The sequence below is a fragment of the Acomys russatus genome, chromosome 28 (genome assembly GCF_903995435.1).
Source record: "Acomys russatus chromosome 28, mAcoRus1.1, whole genome shotgun sequence".
NCBI classification, from domain to species: Eukaryota; Metazoa; Chordata; class Mammalia; order Rodentia; family Muridae; genus Acomys; species Acomys russatus.
Window position 1 is genome coordinate 38489243 of NC_067164.1, and position 22722 is coordinate 38511964.

A 22722-nucleotide genomic window follows, 5' to 3' on the forward strand; every position below is an offset into this window, starting at 1 on the left:
CCTCCCAATCTTAGATGTTGCCATTTGCTGTAAATAATTACTACCTTTATCAGAGTGGCGTAGACTGTAAATTTATTTGGCTTCAGTTCAGTCCAACACTGACTAATCACCACCCTTGTAGCAATGGTGCAGAGGTAGGCTAGCTCCCCATACAGCTAGCAGACTGCCCTGGACCCCACAGCGGAGCTCCATCCAGAAGTGCTGGTCTCTCGTAACGCAGTGCCACTGGGATGCTCTTCCTACACTCAGCATCACGGCAGGGATAAAACAGCACAAGGCACTCCGGTAAACGCTGGCTCACGTACAGACCTAACAGAGTGAGACTTCTCTTTCCTGCTGTCCATTTGTGTCTGTGACTAAGCAGTTTTATGGCTCTCAAAATAAGAGGCCACAGTTTATATATTTACATTTTACTGTAGAATTGGAAAATGTTTATATCTTCCCACAACCATTTTATTAAGCTATATAACTCCCATATCAGATAGGTCATAAATTTGATTTGTACAATTCAGTGTTTTTAAGCGCATTCTGAGTTATACAGCATAACAGTATTTAATTGTGCGTCACTTTCATCACCCCATAGGAAGTCTTAGGCTCAGTTTCTCAACCACACACTGTGTGTGTGTGTGTGTGTGTGCCTGTGTGCTCATGCACGCACATGTATGCCTATGTGTGGATGTATGTAATATATAGATGTGGACATGGAAAGCCACAGAACTACTTGGAGTGCCATGCCTCAGGCACTGTCCACCTTTTGTTATTTGAGGCAGGGTCTCTCACCAGCCTGAAGCTCACTCAGTAGGCTGGGCTGGCTGGCCAGCAAGCCCTAGAGACTCTCTCCTTTGTGTTTACAAGCATGTATCCCAGCATTCACAGCCCCAAGGGTGGGGAGGGGGGCTGGGGGGGAGGGTTTAGAAACCTGAACTGAGGCTCACAGTTGCGTGGCACATACTTTGCAGATGGAACTCTCTCTGTAGCCCCTAGCATAGCTTTTCACATATACATGGAAGCACGTGAACTGAATGTCAGTGGCACATGTCAATGTCACATATTGCTAAAAAAACAAAAACAAAAACAAAGTATATCTTCAGAGAGGCAGGTTGAGTAGTGTACCAGCATTCCGTTCCTGGGTAGTTGAGTATCAGCCATCAAGCCACGCACATCACGTTTTGTTTGCTTAGCTCCTGGTTGATGGGCGTTTGCTAAATACTGGGCTATCTCCATTTTAAGGGGGATAATACTGTCACAGTGCTGTCACGAGCATCCGCATAGATGCTGGGTATGGATGTGAGTTCACATCCCCTGGGCACTGAGCAGCTCTCTCCTAGTTCTATTTCATTGACTATTTGAAGAAGAGACTGGACTGTGGCTGAGAGTGAGCACGCCAGTTTACATTCTTACCAGCAGCTTTAGAGATCACAGCCCCCGCACACCTTCGTTAACACTTATCAGCTTTCTTGATTACAGGCACCAAGTATGTGTAAATTGAATGCCGCTGTGGCTAATTTGCATTGCCCAGTGGCCAATCATCGTAAGTGTGTTTTCGTGTGCTTGGTGGCCATTTGTGTACCTTCTTGGGAGAAAATTCTGTTCGTATGTTTTGGTCAATTAAAAATGACCTCATTTTCCTATTACTACTGAGCCATAAAGGCACACTGCCAGTGGGGAACAAGTCCGTCTCAGATGTGCAATTTGCAGACGGCATTCTCTTACTATGGATTACTCTTTTTCTTGAAATTTTCTTTACACATACAGACGCTAGATTCACCTGCCTCTGCCTCTCTGAGTGCTGGGATTCCAGGCACGCACCACGGCGCCCAGTTTGCACTTAGTTCTTACACTTGGCTTCTGCGACTCACTTTGAGTTCATTTCTATACATGTTCTGAGGCTGAAGTCTCTTGTCACAATATTGTGGGCAAGTATCTGCTTGTCTCAGCGCCATTTATTTAAAAAGCTATCTTTCCTATAAAACTGTCACGGTCCCCTTGTAAATTATTAATTGATCCTCTTTTATAGTGGAGATGTATTACTGTCCTCTCAGCTCTGCCCCATTGATCTGTAGTTGGATTGTCATGAAAATAACCCAGAAGGCCCTGGGAATAAGGGTGTGTTTCTATAAACAGCAGCTCCCTACAGGAAACAAGATGGTGGCGAGGGCAACAGACCATGAAAAGCAGCTAGCAAGCAGCTGTCTTGCTGTTGGGCTATCTCCTCAGCCACCTCTGAGCAATACACCCAGTAGTCTGTCAGCCGCCTAGCACTCCCTTAGTGATGAAAGAGGAGACAGAAACTGCCTAGTAGTTTAGGGTACAGGACCCCAAGTGTGAACAGATTTCCCCCTTGGCTAGCAGACATACATATCCTTGACTGAGGCCAGAGAGATGTTTGAGGCAAGATGTCTTTGATTGCAAAGGTGAGGCCTGGCTTCTCCTTACTTCTGTCTGGGAGTCCTAACTGAAACAGGAGGTACATGGATACCTTCTGAATGGGAGCTACACTGGCCAGTCTCATCCTCTTCCATAGCTCCCTCAGGTAAAGCTTTGGACTAAGTAAAGTGTCCTTGCTGCTCAGAATCCTATGTGCACCCTTATCCCGTTCTTGAATAAAATGCCAAGACCTTGGAAACACCTGGCTAGATCCCAACCACCGGTCACCTGGGCAGACCCTAATCACCAGTAACAGCGGGAGCAAACACAGCCTGACCCCCAAAGCCCTGAACTCTGGTTCCAGGAAGATGGCTTATCTCCCAGTTTGGGTAACTGGGGCTCACAGCTAAATCTACGTACATTTGTTTCCTTGCCTTTGTCTGATATTCTCAGAGACAGGCTGAGAATTTCTTCTCCGTTTCGGCCCAAAATTAAACTCATAGATGTTGCATAAATCGTTTATATGGTGTATAAACCATATATACACATTACATGTATGGACCTTGTGCACACCTCAGTGCAGGCAGTTTTTAGGCCCTTTCCATGTCAGTGGCTAAGGGGCTCAGCAGCAGAGGTGAGACCTGGTGTGTCACCTTCACTGTCAACCTGCCTGGGTATGGCATCCTCTAGGGGACACACCTTTGCGCCTGTCTGTCTATCCAGGTGTTTCCAGACAGGGTTAGCTGAGGGAAGTATACCTTCCCTGAAGGTGAGAGGCCCCAGGCCATGTTGGGGTCCCTGACTAAACGCAAAGGAAAATAGAGGAAGCTTGCTGAGCACCGGCCTTCATCTGTCTGTTTCTTGAGTATTAACGCAATGTGGCCAGCTGCCTCACACTCCTACCGTCACACGCCTTCTCGGCTTGCCTTCCCTGCTGGGATGGACTGTGTCCCTTCAAACTGTGGTCCAGAACAATCCTTTCTTATCAACTGTGCCTTTGTCAGGGGTCTTGTTGCAGCAGCCATGAGAAAAGTATTTTGTCTTTAGTGGTGCTGTTTTCTTGTTAGTATTCAAATTAGGAAAAAAAATTGTGAATGTTCCAACTGTATTCTTTCAAGATTATTTAGGCTACTTCTTATGTTTTTAATTGAATTTTAAGATAACGTTTTAAATTTGTGCCAAACCAAAAAAAGGCAACACTGGCTTTTAACTGACCGTCCAATGAGCCAGCCTGGAGACCACTGGCCCTTTACCAGTCCAAGAACACTGAGAATAATAGACTTCAGCTTTCATTTATTTAGGCCCACCTTTAACATCTTTTAACATTAGTTATTTTCAGAATACAAAGTCTGAACTTCACTTATTGAAGATATTGCTAGAGTTTTTTCTTTGTGGTGATAGTTTAAACGGACTTGTTTTCTGCTCATGGCTAGTGTACAGAAATGCATCTCCTTTCTCTGAATAAAAGAAGTCTCTCGGTACTAATGAACTGGGAGTTAAGCAGATGAAATGAAGATGATATGATGATGTGGGCTGATGATGTGGTACCCTGGCACAGGGTCTGAGTGGCTCCTTAGAGGCCATTATTAATGTCCCTCTGTAACTGGCTGCGTTTGAATCACCTTGTATCACTGTATCACTTGAAATGAGTCACAGTGCAAATATGTATCCCGTATTTGTAAGTGTTACTAATCGGCCTTCTTAGAGATGGAAGGCAAGCACCAAGGAGCCCACTCCTTGCTTGAGTTTGCTTTGGGTGTTGTCCTCTATTGCCTACAGCCATTGTCTCCTGAGTGGACAGCAGACACTCTGGCTTGAGATGACCCTTTCTAGTCTGTTTACAAGTAAGCAATAAATGAACTTTGTAAGAAACAAACTTGAATAAAATTAATCAAACAAGGACTTTGGCTTCAGGATAATATATTGCCAAGAAGTTTGGGGAAACTCTCTTAAACAAAATTCAACTGTATCACATCTGTTTACACTGTCCATCTCTCTGGGTCATCCTGGCACATGATAAACACACCTCCTTTCTACACTACCCAGGAGGACTCAATAGGGAGACACACTTTTTAAAACAATTGTCATCAATACAGTATTATGAAGAAGAAATAAACCTGTTTTTTAGGATTCCAAGTGTGAGATCGGAACAGTCTTGTGAGAGAACAGGTGAGGCTAATTCACTAGAAGAGCAACCACCTCGTGCAGGAGCTTAATTGTTGCCAGCTGAAAAGATCCTGCGAACAGACTCTGGGAGGAGATATATAAATGAGCCAAAAACTAGCGTGGGGGGGGGCACTTTGGAGACTTCAGATGGTTTTGGCTGGTCATCGCTGCACTTTGAGATGCTCCTAGAGAGAATCGCTGGAGGGAAGGCTTCGGGGCTCCGGCTCCTGCTGAGGTTCTGGGTTCTGGTTACTCTAGGTTCCAGCAGAAAAAAATCCTATGGATTGTGCCAGGAGAATCGTTCCTCAGAACTGATATCCTTACGGTTTTGTTATCCTGTCTATTAATCCTCATTTCCTATTGTTTTGGTTAGTCGGGTTATAAGTGACGTATGCTCGGTGACTAAGTTGTTAATAAAATATATTGGTTAAAAAAATTGAGCCTACAGTATTATAATTATTCAATAAAATAAATTTTAAATGAAATAAAATATTAATACTGTTACAAATGGGGGGGTTATTAGCTACTTGCAACTTTAATTTGAATTGGATGAAATTACGGACATTTTTTTTTTCTAGAAGCTATCTAGCCCAAACTATTCATTGGTGACTGCTTTTAAAATGAGAATTATTTTCTTAATAATACCTTCCCAATTTCAAAGGAAAATGTAAATACAAAGAGTTGGGGCGGAGAAGGAAAATAGTTATTGAGGGACACGTTTCTCCAGCAGCTATAAGATCTTGAGCCTGAGGCTAGGCAGTAGTGGCACACATCTTTAACGTAGCACTCGGGAGACAGAGGCAGGTGGATTGCTGTAAGTTCGAGGCCAGCCTGGTCTACAAAGTGAGTTCAGGACAGCCAAGGCTACACAGAGAAACCCTGCCTCGAAAAAAAACAAAACAAAACAAACAAACAAAAAGATCTTGAGCCTCAGGATATTTGATCTTGAATAGTTTTTTAATTCAGTAATCTTAGTCTCCCTGGCTCACTGGCTTGCTAGGGGATGGGAGGTGTGCTTCTAGGACCCAGAAGACTCTGCACACCTGAGAATCGAGGCCTGGCCATCAAGAACACCTGGAGAGCTTTACCTTCAACTGGAGACTGAAAAACTCTGTTCTGACAAAGCATTCTTCTCTCTGCTTCACCAGCCTCAGGAGGAGCAGCTTACTGACGCACACGGCCTCCTGTGTTTGTTCTAGCTCTAACATCTGCTTTCAGGGAAAAACTGGTGCCTACTCCTGCTTTCCTCTTGGCAGACGTTGCAAATCAATTCAGAAAGCAAATGTGGCTAATACGGAAAATAAATAACTCTCCAGGTAAAAACCAGGCAGCAGAAGGGAAACAATTCTTTAGGGGTGTATCTGAAGTTTAGATGCATTTTTGTTGATATGTAATGATTCATCAATAAATTTCAGACCTATAAATTATCCTTTGAGTGTACACAACTTCTTATCTGTATTTTAAAATCATCACTATAATATGATAGGCTTTGATACTAGAAACCATTGAATCCTAAAGAACTATGTTGATTTATTCCTTATACAAGATTCCCAGTGTTTCGATAAATGAATAACAAGAGAAACCTATGTGATAAAAGTATTTCATCCTGGGCTTTTTATAAAGCAAAATGGTGTGCAAACACTCGTGAAAAAAGATAATTTACAATGAGAGTGCCAAAGAGGTGACTTTTGCAAAAACACTTTGGTCAATGCTTTTCTCTTAACAATGTAGTTTACTGCATGCACACACGTGTACACACAGGTACATGCCTGCAGATGCATGTACACACATGCGCACACATCCGGTGGCACGCTGGTAAAAAGTCAAGAGTTTGCTCTCGAGTGGGGACTCAGTATGACTTATGGTTTCTGCTGCATCCCATGTTGTAACTCTCCCCTGGCTAGAGCGACGCTGCCAATCCAAAATCAATATGTTCTCGTTAGAGAAGAGAGATGCACAGTTATTCACACAAGCCTATAAAACCAGCTCCAGCTGCCGACCAGTCTCTACGCGACTCACACAAATCCACCATACGTGACTGCGTCGTGTAGGATTCAATACGTACAGCTTCCCAAATATTTTTACTTTAAAAACCAACCAGTAAAATGTCTAGTCTATGTTATTTGGGATGCAGAATGGCTAAGCTGTGGTTTAGGGAGCATTTTTTTTTTTTTTTTTTTTGCTACAGAGGCTGGAGCTGTTAAAGAGAGGCTTCACTTCACCAGGCTGACTTAACTGGTGTCCTTTAAAAATGACTATTCACCTGCTAATATAATCAGCCCCGCCCCCAAAAAAGGTTCGTGGGTGTACATTTTCCAAAACGAATGAACCAAACTATCACCTTTAACAGCAACAAGCCCTTATCTGAGAAAAGGGGCCCTAGCAACAGCAGACATTAGTCACTTGGCTCACTTATGTCTATGGAGATTAACAGGGCAGATAAATATTTATAATTGTGGTGCAAAAACACACTAAATTGCACGCTATATTAGCATAACAATCCTGTCGAGTTCTGTCTTTGAAATAGCTTCAAAATATATGTGGAGAGAAAAACTAAGTGCCAATTTTCCGCGTAATAAATATTTACTGAGAGAGAAAGAGGAGAGCACTTAGGCTTTGTATGGTACACAAAGATGAATGTGGACAATTGTCTCAACGAGCTTGTAATAAATAATAGATAATAAGAAAAGTGATATATGTTTGCAGCACACGAGCTGATAGGGAATGCTCAGAGAAAGCTCTTATTTGGGGGGAAATCATAAGCGCTCCCTCGGGCAAGGCGTTGTGGGAAAGCAATAGGCTGGCGTGAAGATGACTGAGGTGAGCTCTGCACGCCAGCGCCCCACCCAGCCTGAGAGGTGAGGGAGTTCTCTGCTACACACCACTGTTTATCCTCCTAATGACTGCGGGCAAACACATTATGGAGACTGCGGGAACTCTAGGATCCTTTCTTCCTCAACAAGGAATACCTTAAGCTTGTCCGATTCTGTCCATGAGTGCCTTCCTAAGCTGCAGACAGGGCGTGGGTCTAAGAAACAGCTTCGACCAATCCAGATCCTGCAGTGACCAGGGTGGGAGGGAGGGCAGAAGGCGATTCTGGGGGGTGCCCCTTATGTCTTCACTTTAACCAATGAAGGCGGTTAATTAGCTTCACTACTGACCTGGCTGGACTTAGAATAACCTGGATGCTAAGCTTTGCCTCTTGGCCTGGCTGTAAGGGTGTCTTTTGTTTTCATCATGCTTTGTTTTTGCTTGCTTGTTTGTTTTTGTTTGAGGACTGTTTGCATAACGAAGATACTCAGATTGTAAGTCATTCCATAACATATGCTGGGACCTAGAAAGAAATACAAGGGAGGTACAGAAAAGCAGAGAAACGGGCACCTTCTCTGCACCCCGGCTGTTGTGACGTGAGTCGCCATGCAGGGCTGAGCACCCACTCTGAAGTGGCCAGTTAACGAGCTCCCCTCTCTAATACAGGAAGTAGCTGCAAAGCCTGAGCTTGTGGGCAGGCTTTGGAACTGGCTTGCCAGAGGCATTTGGAAATGTCTGGAGACACAGGCTTGGTAAGATGCTGAACACTGTGAGCAGGGCTCAGAAGCGTGGGATGTTGGCAGAAAGGAAGGAAATAAATACGAGGCTTCTGATGGGCACAAAGACGTTGTCAAAATTTTGACTTGAGGATATTTGAATTAACAGTCTCACAAATAATTTGTTGTTGTTTTTCCTGTGTCTTGAGACTGTGAATGAAGATTGGAAAGTAATTTGCCTTCCAAAGGCCAAAATAGGTTAGCCTTTACACTGTGGCCTGGATCTTACTGGACGCTTGCAGCAAGGTTTAAAGTGACACTCAGGAGCAAAAGTTCAGCAGGAGTGTTTTAACTGTGGAGTTTGGCCAGAAAAGACGTGAGTTGAAACTTGTACATAGAAGGTTTAGTGACATGTAAAGGAAGCCAAGCACTTTAGGTTTGCTTGAAAGTGTGATGCAGCAAACAGCCAGACACCACCTATGCCGGGAGCTGGAATATAATACTGTAAACTCACTTGAAGACTGTCCCTGGGGAAAGAAGGTCTGTGGTGCTCTGTTCGCACCGGGGAAGTGTCTTTCCAGAAATCAGCCTCCAAGGAGCTCAACAGCCACTGTAGCTGTGGTCCACAGAGGCCCAGATATGTTCCAGATGTCAGCAGACCATGGCATGATCCTTATGGTGCTAATATGCTAAGCGTGCATAATGCAGGAATTATGGGAGCCACAACCCTACACAAAGAACTGCAGACAACCAAGGAATGCGGAGTGAGAGACAGAAATTGTCTTCCCCAGGCACGAGCACACCGATTGGTTATCCAACCCCAAATGGCCAGCCCCGAACAAGTACATAAAAGTCACACTATATAGACTGAGCTACTTATATTTGGAAATGTATATGTACACACACACACACACACACACACACACACACACACACACACACAGGCATATAATAATAGTTAATGAAAAAATAAGTCATGAATTTGAAAAAGAACAATGAGGAGTATATGAAAGTACTCAGAGGGAGGGAATAAAAGGGAGAAATATTGTAATTATGTTATAATCTCAAAAATAAAAGTATTGTTTTTTTAAAAGCAACAGCACTGTACTGGCATGTTAGAATCAAAATCACCAGAATGAATGCAAGATCTCAAAAGAATAACAAAAACAAAAACAAACCAAGACTGTAATCTAGGGAAATGGTCCTGTGATATCTGTCCCCAGGCTTTGTGGGCAATGATGTGCATGACAACACCCCTCAGAGACCAGGAAGACGCACGAGTACTGGCTTCTTGGTTATTCACGGAGAGTGGGTACCTGAAGGAGAGGGCTGCCCTTTCACTACGCCATTTTTAGTCTTTTCTTCTGAGTTCATTACTTCTTTGTAGATAAGTTCTGTAAGAAATAATTGTCCATATTATTAAAACAGAAGAGCAAGAGCAAAGATTTCCTTAATCTACAGACAGATACACTAACTAATGACAAGCAACATCTTCATGGTGTTGAGTAGATTATTAAATCACTAAGGATTTTTTATTAATTTATTCATATTACATCTCAATGGTTATCCCATCCCTTGTATCCTCCCATTCCTCCCTCCCTCCCATTTTCCCCTTATTCCCCTCCCCTATGACTGTGACTGAGGGGGACCTCCTCCCCCTGTATATGCTCATAGGGATTTTAAACTTTCAATTTCTATATTTCCTTGCTCTCAGCACAAAGCAGGTCCTTCATAAAGCAAGTAAGTAATGAGTATTTAAAAATAAATAAATGTTTTCTGAATTGATTATAATGGACTTCGGAGTATACGCTCACGCTGTCAATTAAAAATTTTTTTGTTTTGTTTTGTTTTTCGAGACAGGGTTTCTCTGTGTAGCCTTGGCTGTCCTGGACTTGCTATGTAGACCAGGCTGGCCTTGAACTCACAAAGATCCTCCTGCCTCTGCCTCCCGAGTGCTGGGATTAAAGGCATGCACCACCACGCCCAGCTCAATTAAGGATTGCCTGTTCGCCTGTTTTGTTAGTTAGTTTTTTCAGTATTGGAGTTCATACCCAGGGTCTCACGTGTGTTAGGAAATTACCCATCCCTTGGACTCTGGTTTTGTTTGTTTGTTTGTTTGTTTGTTTGTTTGTTTTATGCTCACATTTCCTTCTCTACTGACTTTCTACATGCACATTTTATGAACTTGACGTCGTAAGCAATTCTTAAGCCTTCTGTCTCTAAGACCATCTTCCTTCCAGACTTGTATCTGGGACTTGTAAACCCAAGCACAACAGAAACCCAAGAATTAAAAAATTTTGTTCATCCCTAGATTAGCAGCCATCTTTTTTCTTGTTGCCATAGATTAGCCTGGAGATCTCTAGCTCTTTTGTGCTGCCAGATTTAGCTAAAAATCACTCAGTCTACTCATCCTTTATATAGCACCGGTCTCCACAGATGCTTCCTCCTCCAGTGTAGTGCCCCTCCCCCCTCCTTCATTGGCTGCCTAGTCTCACCGCTAGGTCACAAGCCCCAGAAGCGCCTCTGTGTTTTCACTTAGGTCAAGGCAACCCTTGTGCCCCCTTCACCTGCCCTCAGTATTTCCTGATGCCCTTGCATGGGCTTATTTTCCCATGTTCACCAACATGGTCCTTGGACCAGTGGAACCCCTTTATAACATCCTTTGCTTGTTTCTAACATTGGGTTTCTCCCTCTATCCTCCATCTGGTATTTGCCTTTTCCCAACTTGCATGATGAATTATTTAAAAGTCACTCAAAATTTTCCTTCCTTTTATGTCCCTGCTCATTTTTAATTGCATCATGTGACACCATCTGTATTTGGAGTCCTTGAATTTGTTCCTCTCTGTAGTTGATTATATGTGGAATCCTGCTCTTTAAGGTCGAAGTCCGGCGTTTCCGGACAGCCAGCTGAGCTTGATCTGTTAGGATAAAGTCCCTTTCTCAGTGGGGCTCTCTCTTTGCCTGATCTGGGGACCCTGCAGATCCCCTAAAGGAGTGTCACATAACCCTCAGGGAAGATTACAGGCCTGACCCTTTCCTGATAGAACCTGTTCAGCAAGCATCTGGGGATTCCTGGAGATACCCACCCTATGCTAATAAGATATCTTGATGTCTTGGCTTTCAACCAATGACCTTTGACTTTTCCTGGAGATCTTCCCCCACTCATAGGATAATTGAGTACTGTTTCCACCGCCCCACCCCACCCCACCCCACCCCATCTTATGGTAGGGCTGTTACATGTAGATCTAACTCCAGTGAATCAAATACAGAAACCCCTTCAACTGCCAAGGTCTACACATTCCCTGTCTCTCTCTCTCTCTCTCTCTCTCTCTCTCTCTCTCTCTCTCTCTCTCTCTCTCTCTCTCTCACACACACACACACACACACACACACACACACACACACACACACTGTTCCTCCACTATGACCATTTATTCTGGTGAAGGGCTCCCATCCTCCCTGGCGAGAATCACCGCTGGGCTCCCAGGGCTTGACTGCTGAAGCCTGCTCCATCTCCAAAAGCTCAGTGCTGACTACCAGCAAAGCGCTTCCCAGACCTGCCTTCAGGCTGGCTCCTGGCATCTGCCCACTCGGTTCCCTGCCCTGTTTAGCACAACAGCTTAACCAAGGTATGTGACCCTTGGTTTTTGGAATGCCACTGCCAACTGATACCAATAATCTCATTCTACAAGAGCTAAACTGTATGTAACACACAGTGGAAAAAACACTTTCCACACCCCAGCCTAGCCCAAGGGGGTTGGGGGGGGGGGAGAAGCCTCCACCTGACTGCTCTAAGCCGCCCCTGAGATAGAAACAGGGACCTTTGGTCTTAAGGGCCCTCTGTTCTCATTAGGAAGGAAGCAGAGCCTGGTCCAGCCCACCAAACATGGAATCCAGGCCACCCACTGGATGCTGAGCTACAGTTACATGTGTTCAACAATTCTTTGTAGGTTTAACTCGCTTTTCTATTTCGTTTGAGCTTGGGTATAACTCTGAACCTGCTGTATGAGTTTGGAGAAGTTTTGCTGTGCTCACCGATGGATGTGCTCATGGATGGGTGTGCGCACGGATTTATTTCACTCAGGGGAGGGATGAGCCTCTTTCATTCACATATATTCTACTTAAACCCTCCAACCTTGTAGGTTTTGCAAATCAATTCCCATGTTAACTATATTTAATTTTTAAAGCATTAAGTATATTTCAAACTTGATTTTAAATTACATTTTGTTTACTTAGGAGAGGGGAGGTGCGGTCGGGGGAAACCTTCTAGAGAGGGTTCTTTCCTTCCACATGTGGCTCAGGGATTAATGAGATTAGGACTCTGTCCGCTGATCCATCAGTCTAGCCCCCAAACTTAATTTTAATTTTAAATACCAACATAGTAATTTAGTTTTAAAGTATTTAAATGAAGCTTGACCCCATGACAAACATTTTTGCCCTTCAACAGTATTTTACAAAGGTGTCCATAATTAACTCTTTTTACTTTTAAGCAAATATAATGTTTCCATTAACATGGGATGCAGATAAGATTTAGGAAATTTCAAAATAGTTAATTTCCCATCTGTATTTTGTTTCTTGATTGCATCACTGGAGAATGAACTCAGATTTTATATAGACTAGGCAGGAACACTAGCTCCATAGAAAGCCCTTGAAAAGTCACGTTTTAATAAAGTGACACAGGAGAGGACGCTGCACATACTCTCTTCGTATAGAATGTATAGTGTAAGTAGGATGCTCTGTACTCTGGGTTCCGGTGAGGCAGGGAGCACATACCAGCACAGCGCTCACCTTTCCACTCTTCAATGGTGTGTTCCCGTTCATCCAGCTGTTTGTCATATATCTGAGGAGGAGGCTGCAGGACAGAAGCAAACATTTTTTTTTAATGACGCTCAATCCAAACACTGCTACATCCTCATAACTCATGTAAATGCCTTGCCATTCATTGGTCCTCGTGGTGATGACCACAACCTTATTAAGTTTGGGGGTGATTATCATAGCTCAACAGTGAAAATTTCCCCCCAAGTCTTGTGGAAGACTTACTCATATACTGCTCACTAATGAGACAGCTGAACTCACACTCTGAAGCCTCAGAGCCTTTCTCTTGAGAATCTCCACAGAGGGACAAGTGGCTGGACTGCACACCTGCTTTCCAAGACCCAGAATCAATGTTCTCTGCTCTCGGGGCCTGTACCAAAACTCTCCCACACCACAACCTGTTCAGGAGACTCTATGTTGCTCACTAAAACATAGCATGAGTTCCCACTGCAAAGAGGGATTTAGATTAAATTAACCTTTTATTTTTCTTAAAACATTGTAACACGCTATAGACACCCTAGTGCCCTACGTTGAAATGGCTTCAGCCATTCCCCTCCAGGCAGAAGCAGTTTCTAGTTCACTTAGAAGGGGGTCACCTGGAGGCCCTGAGCATCCCTTGGGTTGCGCTCTCTGAGCTCAGAGACCTCAGCCTGCTTAAGGACAGTCTCCGTTGCTCTTCTTGTATGGAGTTCAAACATGACAGGCAGGTCTCCACAAATCCACAGGCTTCCTAGGACAGCAGTTCTCATGTGCACCGTCTGACCTCTTGCTCCTAATATATGGACTCAGGGAAATCTCCCGTATTAGCTAGAGAGCTCCAACTTTAAGCGACATGACACAGAAAGGCAAGCAAACCTTGGGCGAGCACATCATCATAAGGTGGAGGAAGTACAGCAAAAGGGACTGACCAGCACAGGCAGGATTATAATTATAATTATAGTTACAGTTACAAGCGGTTCAGTTACCATGAGATGAGGAAGCCTAGAACCCACTCTTGTCCAATACTCTAAAACTAAAAGACTTACCCAATCAGAGGAAACTCACACCTGTGAGAACACAGGTTTTAAAAGAAAAAGAAGAAAGGTGCCCTTATAAGGAAGATTCACCTACACCTGAGTGCTGCTGGGGCAAGTGGATTTAACAACTCTGCTACTTTTGGTATTCGGATACACTTTGCAGAACAGTGCTGCTCAGTGGTCAGCACACTGACAGTGAAGCAAGAGAGGCCTGGGCTCCACCCCAGAGGCCTAAGGAGAACCCCTAAACACTGACTGTGTAATAATCAGTCACTGCAATGAGACTCACTGCGGAAGGACCTTCCTCCACAAACTGTAAAGGACTTACAAATAAGAGGAATACATATATTTAGTGAGAAAATGGGTTAAATTGGGAGCTATTTTTAAAAAATATTTATGAAATTGTCCTTAAAGTAAGCTAAGCCAAGCAGAGTCTGAATTTGAAGAGCTCTTTTGCCACGGGGCAGGCTGGCTGCCGCGCCACTCCCTGAGAATGCCTGAGGCTGCCTTGGGTCAGGTCACACTGCGCAGGATGCCAGCAAGAGTGCGCAGAAGCCTTCAGAGGCTGCTTCCCTGCCATCTTAGTCCTCTGACAAGAGACCGAGCTCAGGATGCTGTGTGACTGGCTTTCCCGCAGGCGAAGTTTTTCCATTCGAGTTCCAAAACTGAACATGACTTAAGAGTATAGTCCCTGCCAAAGTTCACTGAGTGTCGTTTTCTGCAACAGAGCTTTTTTTTTTTTTTTTAGGAGGCTTTCCTTGGAGCTTCAGCGTGCAGATGCTGCTGGTGCTGCTGGTGTCTGAAGCATTAAGCACAAAGACTCTAAGCACAAACTACAAAGAGGAGCAAAGGCTAAGGCAGGCGTTTTTGCTTGTAATAAATCAAGAGGGATGTTTTCAGCACTTTTGTGCTCATGGTTACCATGCTGACACATGAATCCTGTTACCAAAAAAGAAAAAGAAAAAAGAAAGAAAGAAAGAAAGAAAGAAAGAAAGAAAGAAAGAAAGAAAGCTTGGATTTTTGTTTTGATTTGAGGTTTTCTTGAAGAGAGGAAACAGATGTTGCCTACATGGAAGGGTACCTTCCCATAAGCACATCACCTAAATGACAGTATAAAACAGTTCCTGGCCAATAATCTCAGGACAGGAATGTCACAGCATGCAGGCTCATACACTATGCGGGTGCTTAGGAAGCACATGTCATCGAGTGCTGCTCCGTAACAGCCCTGCCTTCACTAGAGCAGGGAATGCTTGGTGGTTGGTAAGGGAGTTATTCTCTTTCCCCACCTTAGTACTGGCAAGGGTTTATTGCTGGTAGGCAAAAATGCACACACACACACACACATACACACACACACACACACAGATATGGTAAGGAAACATGGGTGGTCATACAGAATCACACCTACACTGTGAATCAGTAAATACCATCATGTCTTTATTAACCCATTAGATTCACTTCTCCGGTAAAAACCTCAGGCTGCATGATGTTGGCGTTAACTGTCACCCTGACAGGATGTAGTATCACCTGGAGTGACGGGCATCTTTACATGTCTGTAGAGAATTATTTGAGCAAGAAGACCCATCTTAATTGTGCGGAGGGCCATCCCCCCAGGCAGGGGATCCTGGCCTGTATCAAATAAAGAAAGAATGCTGACTGTCAGCATGTGTCCACTGATTCCTGTTGCTGAGGGTGCATATGTCACAGGCTTCTCCAGGCTCCTTCTGTCACCCTTGAACTAGAAGCCAAAATAACCAGCTCAGTGGCTTCTGTCAGATTATTTTATCCTATCAATGAGACAAGAAAATAAGACTGATACACATGTGCCAAACTGTGCTTTAAAAAATGAGGCTTCAAAATTGAAAAGTTTGAGTGCCAGACTCAATGAGCTCACGCCTAGAGTTTTCCATTCTTCAAAACCGCTACTGTGAGCAGAAGGATCTTATTAAATATGAGACAGCATCTAAAATGTTTGAAAATATAATGAAATCTCTTCAGCACCAATATTGATGCTGTATTTGACAGAAAGGAAAGGGAACAGGTGGGACAAGGGAAAACATACAGGTGGAGTTGTCGCACACGCACTTTCAATTCCCCTCGGGAGGTTAATGAACAGAGAGCGTTATTATCTTTCGAGGACAAAGCACCTTTACTTCCTGAGAAGCCATACTTTTCTAGGCTGCCTATATATACACCTCAACAATCCACAGGCTCAAGAAACTACAATAAAATGTCAAAAATACAACGTAAGGTTACATGACTAGTTAATGACATAATTTCTATTAGGATCCAAATGTAAAGAATTATCCAGACTGAATGGAGTCTCTTCTAAAATAAATCATATTTTAAAAGAGCACACATTGTCACTGTGATGACCATGTCAGCTCACTGCCTTCTTAGTCACTAGTAAACTTCCGTCCCTTCACTCTGTTGAGCGTGATGCACTGGGGGATGAACTGGACGCTGCAGAAGCCATGTTGGAGATCTGAAGCAAATAACTGCATGACAAATTAAGGATAAATTATTTGCATTTTGTTGTTTTTCCCACAACTCAGGATTAAGCTGCTGCAGCTATAAGTTTTGCTTCTTCAAGATGACATGTCAGCATTTTCTTCCAAGTTTTCAACTTTTCAGCACGTAAAACTCAGGGTTGGAGAGATGGCTGAATCAGAGGTTCTTGCTCTTTCAAAGGCATCAAGTTCAGTCCCCACCACGACACCAGGTGGCTCACAAATCACCTGCTACTCCACCTCTCTGGGGTCGGTAGACAGCCACAAACACACGCCCAGCATTCACACAGACACAGATACCCACAGGAATAAAAATAAACCTTTTTTTAAGAATGTAAGATTTGACTCTTGGAAGACGTTGTGTAGAAAAGTGCGGGTCTCCACACACATCACGGGTTGAGGGGTACAGCACCAGCTGTCCTTCTGTGGTGTGCTTGCTGGAGAGGCCCACTTCTTAACAAAGGGAACTCTTCCTAAACACTAACTTTTCTTCCTCTACTTGATCACTACAAGCTGTAGTTTTCTCCTAATTGTACGCCATATATTTAATTAAAACGTTTCTCATGAGCTCCGTGTGTCAGTCCATTTTACCCTTAGTCTTCTAGATAACACTGCTTGAAGCTCCATGTAAGTTACAGAAGACACTTTGTTGAGTATCTATGTCACCGAGAGTCAATCTGCAACCAAAAAAATGCAGAAATGCAAAGAGGAAAAAAAAACTCAACTTCTTTCATGATCAGAAAGATAATTAGGACAAAGCTACGGATAAACTTAACAGTTTCTCGCAGTAAAGTACAGATGTGAGTGAATCTCAGAAATACTAAATTGGATAACTTAACACTTAGAAAATATTTTAATTAAAGACAACTTTGAGCCTGTGACTCCATCTGCTCCAACGGTCTGTTGGCTCACATGTGTGACTGACTATATCTGGAAATTGTCATAGACCAGTCAACACTTAAGACTCCTAAATGCTTTCTGCCAAAGAATCTTGAACATCCATACTTGTACACTGACTCGCCGACCAGATGAGAAACAGGAACAAGAAAACCCAAGCTGTCCTGTCCATTGACTCTGATGCCCCATGTGTGACCACGTCCCCTGGAGGGGGAGACCTGGTGGCACTCAGAGGAAGGACAGCAGGCTACCAAGAAGAGACTTGATACCCTATGAGCATATACAGGGGAGGAGGTCCCCCTCAGTCACAGTCATAGGGGAGGGGAATAAGGGGAAAATGGGAGGGAGGGAGGAATGAGAGGATACAAGGGATGGGATAACCATTGAGATGTAATATGAATAAATTAATAAAATATATGTTTAAAAAAGGAAACCCAAGCTGAATGAAGTTGTCCCTTTTATTTATTTTGGGAGCTTTGGGTTGACATTTTATTCTGTTCTGGTCACGTTCTGACCCGCACAGCGACCGTCTACCCCTTGGTGCTCACCTTCTGCCTCCTCTCCTCATCCGGCTTCTCCGTCTCTCTGTACTCCTGTCTTTCGGAGCACGTCAATGGGAGATTTATAGCACCATGATCTGGTGTGCGCATTCTATATTAACTCAAGGGTTAACTCAAAGTAAATAACATCCTACTAAACTGAAACATGCTTTGCCTGTTCTCTTACTAAGCTTGGTTAGTCTGATTATTGCCAAAAATGAATGTCTTATTAAGAGATTTTAATCATGAAAGGCATCTTAAATACAGAATTAGATTGCCCAACATATTCAAGGAAGTATCTAACTGTAAATGTAATTTATTCGTACAAGATTGACACTTGAAGGACGGTTGAAATTTATAGTGGACAAAACATTTTTAAATTTCTCTTCGTGGTCAGAAAAAAAATAGGCACATTAAGTCATAGGCAGCAGTAAATCACATGTGCTTCCATGTTTTCATCCCCTCCTCCAGCTAATACCACATTTTAAAAATATTCTTCCTATAAAACAAATCTCCAAAAACTGAAATAAATCACTAATTTTACAAAAGCACAGACATTGGACATTTGGCTATAAAAAAATGTAAAAAAACAAACAAACAAAATTTCAGGGAGTTTTATTTTTGTGGTTCATTTGTTTGGTTGTGTGTTTATTTGGTTTTTTTGAGACAGGATTTCTCTGTGTAGCCTCAGCTGTCCTGGACTCTCTTTGTAGACCAGGCTGGCCTTGAACTCACAAAAGATCCGCCTGCCTCTGCCTCCCGAGTGCTGGGATTACAGGCATGCACCATGGCACCTGGCTTCTTTGGGCTTTCTGTAACTGACTCTATCATCATTTTCTCCTCCATATCTTCATTACCCTGTGAGCATTTGCAACAAGCTGAGTATCACACAGTGAGTGTCTCATTAGCCTTTCCGCCAACCCTTCCACCCAGGCACATGTGAAACAGGAAGATCAAACATCTGGCAGCCATCAGAGGGGGCAACATTTAACCCACATTTATTGGAATATAAACTCCTTTGTATTTTTGTCCTTTCACAAATTCTGGTTTATGATATGGTTCCTCTCCACTTAACTTGTCAAAATAAATACATATTAGATAAAGTTTTATTAGGCAAGCTGACATAGAGTGCTATGGGAAAAGGGTAATGCTATCTTCAGCTGGATGGGGCCTCCAAATGCTGTTAATCCCAGTTCTGTGCCTACTTGAGGCGAGCACCAGCATAGTCATTGCACGATGCTGCTGCCACCTTATGGTTGTAGAGAAGAGAGCACAGCAAGGGGAAAACACTGGCGTTTCCTCACTCATCAAATCATTCTTATGCGAGCTTTGCCAGTCATGACCACGCATTCAGATCATCTGGGAGTGTGGAAAACACCAGTGCCCAGCACCCAGCACCCAGCGCCCAGCGCCCAGTGCCCAGCACCCAGCGCCCAGAGCCCAGAGCCCAGTGCCCAGCGCCCAGCGTCCAGTGCCCAGAGCCCAGAGCCCAGTGCCCAGCGTCCAGCGCCCAGCATTCAGAGCCCAGCTCCCAGTGCCCAGCACCCAGCACCCAGAGCCCAGAGCCCAGTGCCCAGTGCCCAGAGCCCAGTGCCCAGCACCCAGTGCCCAGAGCCCAGTGCCCAGCACCCAGCGCCCAGAGCCCAGAGCCCAGAGCCCAGAGCCCAGTGCCCAGCACCCAGCACCCAGAGCCCAGAGCCCAGCGCCCAGAGCCCAGCGCCCAGAGCCCAGAGCCCAGAGCCCAGCGCCCAGAGCCCAGAGCCCAGCGCCCAGCGCCCAGCGCCCAGCACCCAGAGCCCAGCGCCCAGCGCCCAGCGCCCAGAGCCCAGAGCCCAGAGCCCAGCGCCCAGCGCCCAGCACCCAGCGCCCAGCGCCCAGAGCCCAGGCCAGAGGGTCTTCTGAAAGTGCTCTGAAGTGAGGAATACTTACAAATTCACCAAATGATAAAATTGCACAACTAAGATTCATAACACTGTTCTCATCTCTTATACAGTAATAAAACCAAGTTCTGCCCTTCGCCCAGGCCTCCTTCAGGTACAGGGATGCTGAGGAAAACACACGGCAACCTTCAGCGGACTGCGTACCTTGATAGACAGAAATGCTTTTGGTACATTTGAAAGGTCCAGAGGATCCCTGAACAGGAGATCGATAAGAGGACCTCTGAGTCACTCAATCACAGATTCCCGGAAAGGAGAGGTGGACTTAATGTGGGGCTCAGACCACTACAGCCAGCAAGCATGCTCGAATGGCTTTATACAAGCCACTTGGTTTGCAACGAAATAATTTTACGCCTTGCTTTACTAAAGAGAAAACTAATTCTACATGCTCACTGCCAGATACACCAGAAAACTTCTGTTGAGAAGGCCCCTGGAGGGACACTGCATCTCATAAAGGGTTACATGCAGAAGAAAAACAAATATTCACTGCTAGGGGATGTCACAGCACTGAGTGACCAGGGCACCCTCCAGACACTGGCAAGGTGCATTTTAAATATTGTGTAAACTGAGTGTAATTAGACAGCTTCACGAGACAACACTTTACAAGTTTGGGTGGAGCCAAGCTCTGCTCTCCCTACTTTTCATTCTGTAGTTTTCCCAGAGTCGGCTTAGAAATTTATGAGATTTTACTATCAAAAAATGAGTTCAAGGCCAGCCTGGTCTACAAAGCGAGCCCAGGACAGCCAAGGCTACACAGAGACCCTGTCTCGAAACTCCCCCGCCCAAAAAAAAAAAAAAAAAAAAGGTTTACCACGTCTTAGAAATGGAGATCATCTTTCCTGTTCCATTAAAGTTTTCTCGTTTCTTTTCCTGGAATGGTGCTGGTTCTTGTACCACCACCCACACTTGCCCACACCACCAGCCTGCTCTTCGTTCAAGTCACACAGACAGATGAAGCAACTGCTACATGTTAACCATTCTGGAATTCCTGCCCCGTGAATTTCAATTTAATTGTTTATAATTCATGTGGGTTATTACACAGAGTTCAGACTCGAAGAGTCCCATTACATAGGCAAAGGGCAGAACTTGTTTTCCTACTGAGTAAGAGGTGGGCACAGGGTCCTGGCGCTCTGCTGTGCCACAGAATCACAGAGTTGGTGGTTTGAAGGAGGATGGCCCTCATAGAGTCACGCTTGAATACTTGGTCCCCAGCTGGTACAACTATTTGGGAAAGATTGGTGGGGGGAGGGGGAGGGGAGGGGAAAGACGAGGGGGATACAGCCTTTTATTGGAGAAGACGTGTCGGCAGGGGTGAGTTATGAGGGATCAAAGGACTCTTGCCACCTCCAGTATGATCCCTGCTCCCTGTTTGTGGGTCCAGAATTGAGCCCCCAGCCACTGCTCCAGAGCCATGCCTGCCAGCTGCTATGCTTCCCAGCACGCTGTTGACGAACACTGCTCCCTCCAGATCTGTAAGCCTCAATAAGCTCTTTCTTCTGTAAAGTTGCCTTGGGGTCTTGGTTCAGGTTGGGTTAGGTTGGTTTGGTTTGGTTAGTCTGGCTTTTAGAGGCAGTGTTTTTCAGACAGCTCTGGCTGCCTCGGAACTCACCCTATATGTAGCTCAGGCTGGCCTCAAACTTAGAGGTCCACCTGCCTCTGCCTCCCTAGTACTAGGATTAAAGGCGTGCGCCACCACACCTCGCTCCCTTGGTGTTTTATCTCGGCTAGAGGAAAGTAACTAAGACACACGGTGAGTTTGTAAGCATCTTCTGACTTGCCTTCCTATGTCCACCCTCAGTTTCATTGCTTCTGATCTGTTACCACAGCTCTGTCTTCTTGCCTTCCACCTGTCTCTCCTCTACCGACATTCTGCTTTGGAAAGAGACTGACTTGCTGGAAGTTTATAATACAACAAGCTTTTCCAGCTTCCTGAGCAATGCTTCCTTTTCACCTGGGAGAGGTTGTAGGGTCCACAACAACAGCACTTCCTTTTCTGGTTCCTGCTTCCAAACCCAACCTACTTCCTCACCTTTCTTCACCCAGTTAACATGAATTCTTCCAACCTTCCCCCCCCCCTTTTTTTTTAAATCTTGAAATGAGTGTACATGCCCTGAATTCTGCCTGTCTTCTCAACCCCTCCCTTATCCTATTTAGAGATCAGTCCCTCCAAGGAGCCTCCTCTAACACACACTGCTAAACTGGGTGTTTTTGTGTGCAACTCCATTATATCGCATTAAAAATCTGAACTGTGTGTCACTCAACACATACTGCTCCTCAGTGTCCTATGGTGCAAATAACAGAGGAAAATGGTGGTCCCTCTGTTTAGCTTTCTTCCCTGGTGTGTAGCTCTGGACATCATGTAGAATTCAACAAGTGGGAACAATTACTGTGCTCAGGACAGATACATTCGAACTTGGGGGGGAAAAGCCTGTCAATTAGCAAAACTAAGTCAGTGGTGCTGGTTCAACATTCCAGGTATTGAACATACAACGAGAGCCCAGCTTTACTTGTGTACGTTTCAGCCACAAAATTTTTGTTGAGGCTCAACATCTGTTAAGATCCACAAGCCTCTGGCCTTACAGTTATCAAAACTATTCACTTCAACAAATATTTCTTATCTGACTACTGAGATCCAAACTGTGTTTTAAATACTTGAACAACTCCCAAATGGTCAGCCCTATTTCTCCAGCGTGTTGGTTTTTAATTCTGTATATAGGATTAGCTGCAGGGGGAGAGGAAGCCCTGAGTGAGGGAAAGTCTGAGTGAACGTGTAGTGTTGGCACCAACGTGGCCATGTCAAGGACACGGAATGCCTCAGCCCCGTGGGAACCGCAAAGCCTTCCCCAGGTGAGGCTCCGCAGGACAGCAAAGCCTTCCTTACTAGTCCAAGTGCAAACAACTGACCAGTGTCTACAATAACCAGCTTCCCCTCCCTGAAGTTTACAGCT

The 22722-nt window shown here is 44.5% G+C and overlaps 1 protein-coding gene across 3 annotated transcripts in view; it reads right to left on the reverse strand.

Moving 5' to 3' along the window:
• The window catches only part of Mapk10 (mitogen-activated protein kinase 10), a 254254-nt gene that overhangs the window by 1554 nt on the left and 229978 nt on the right, over positions 1-22722 (reverse strand). For all 3 annotated transcript variants that reach the window (XM_051170140.1, XM_051170141.1, XM_051170142.1), the window contains 2 exons: positions 12849-12912; positions 9377-9454 (listed from right to left, as the gene is read on the reverse strand). In XM_051170140.1, coding sequence (XP_051026097.1) covers positions 9377-9454; positions 12849-12912 — 142 coding nt within the window. The remainder of the gene's footprint in view (positions 1-9376; positions 9455-12848; positions 12913-22722) is intronic.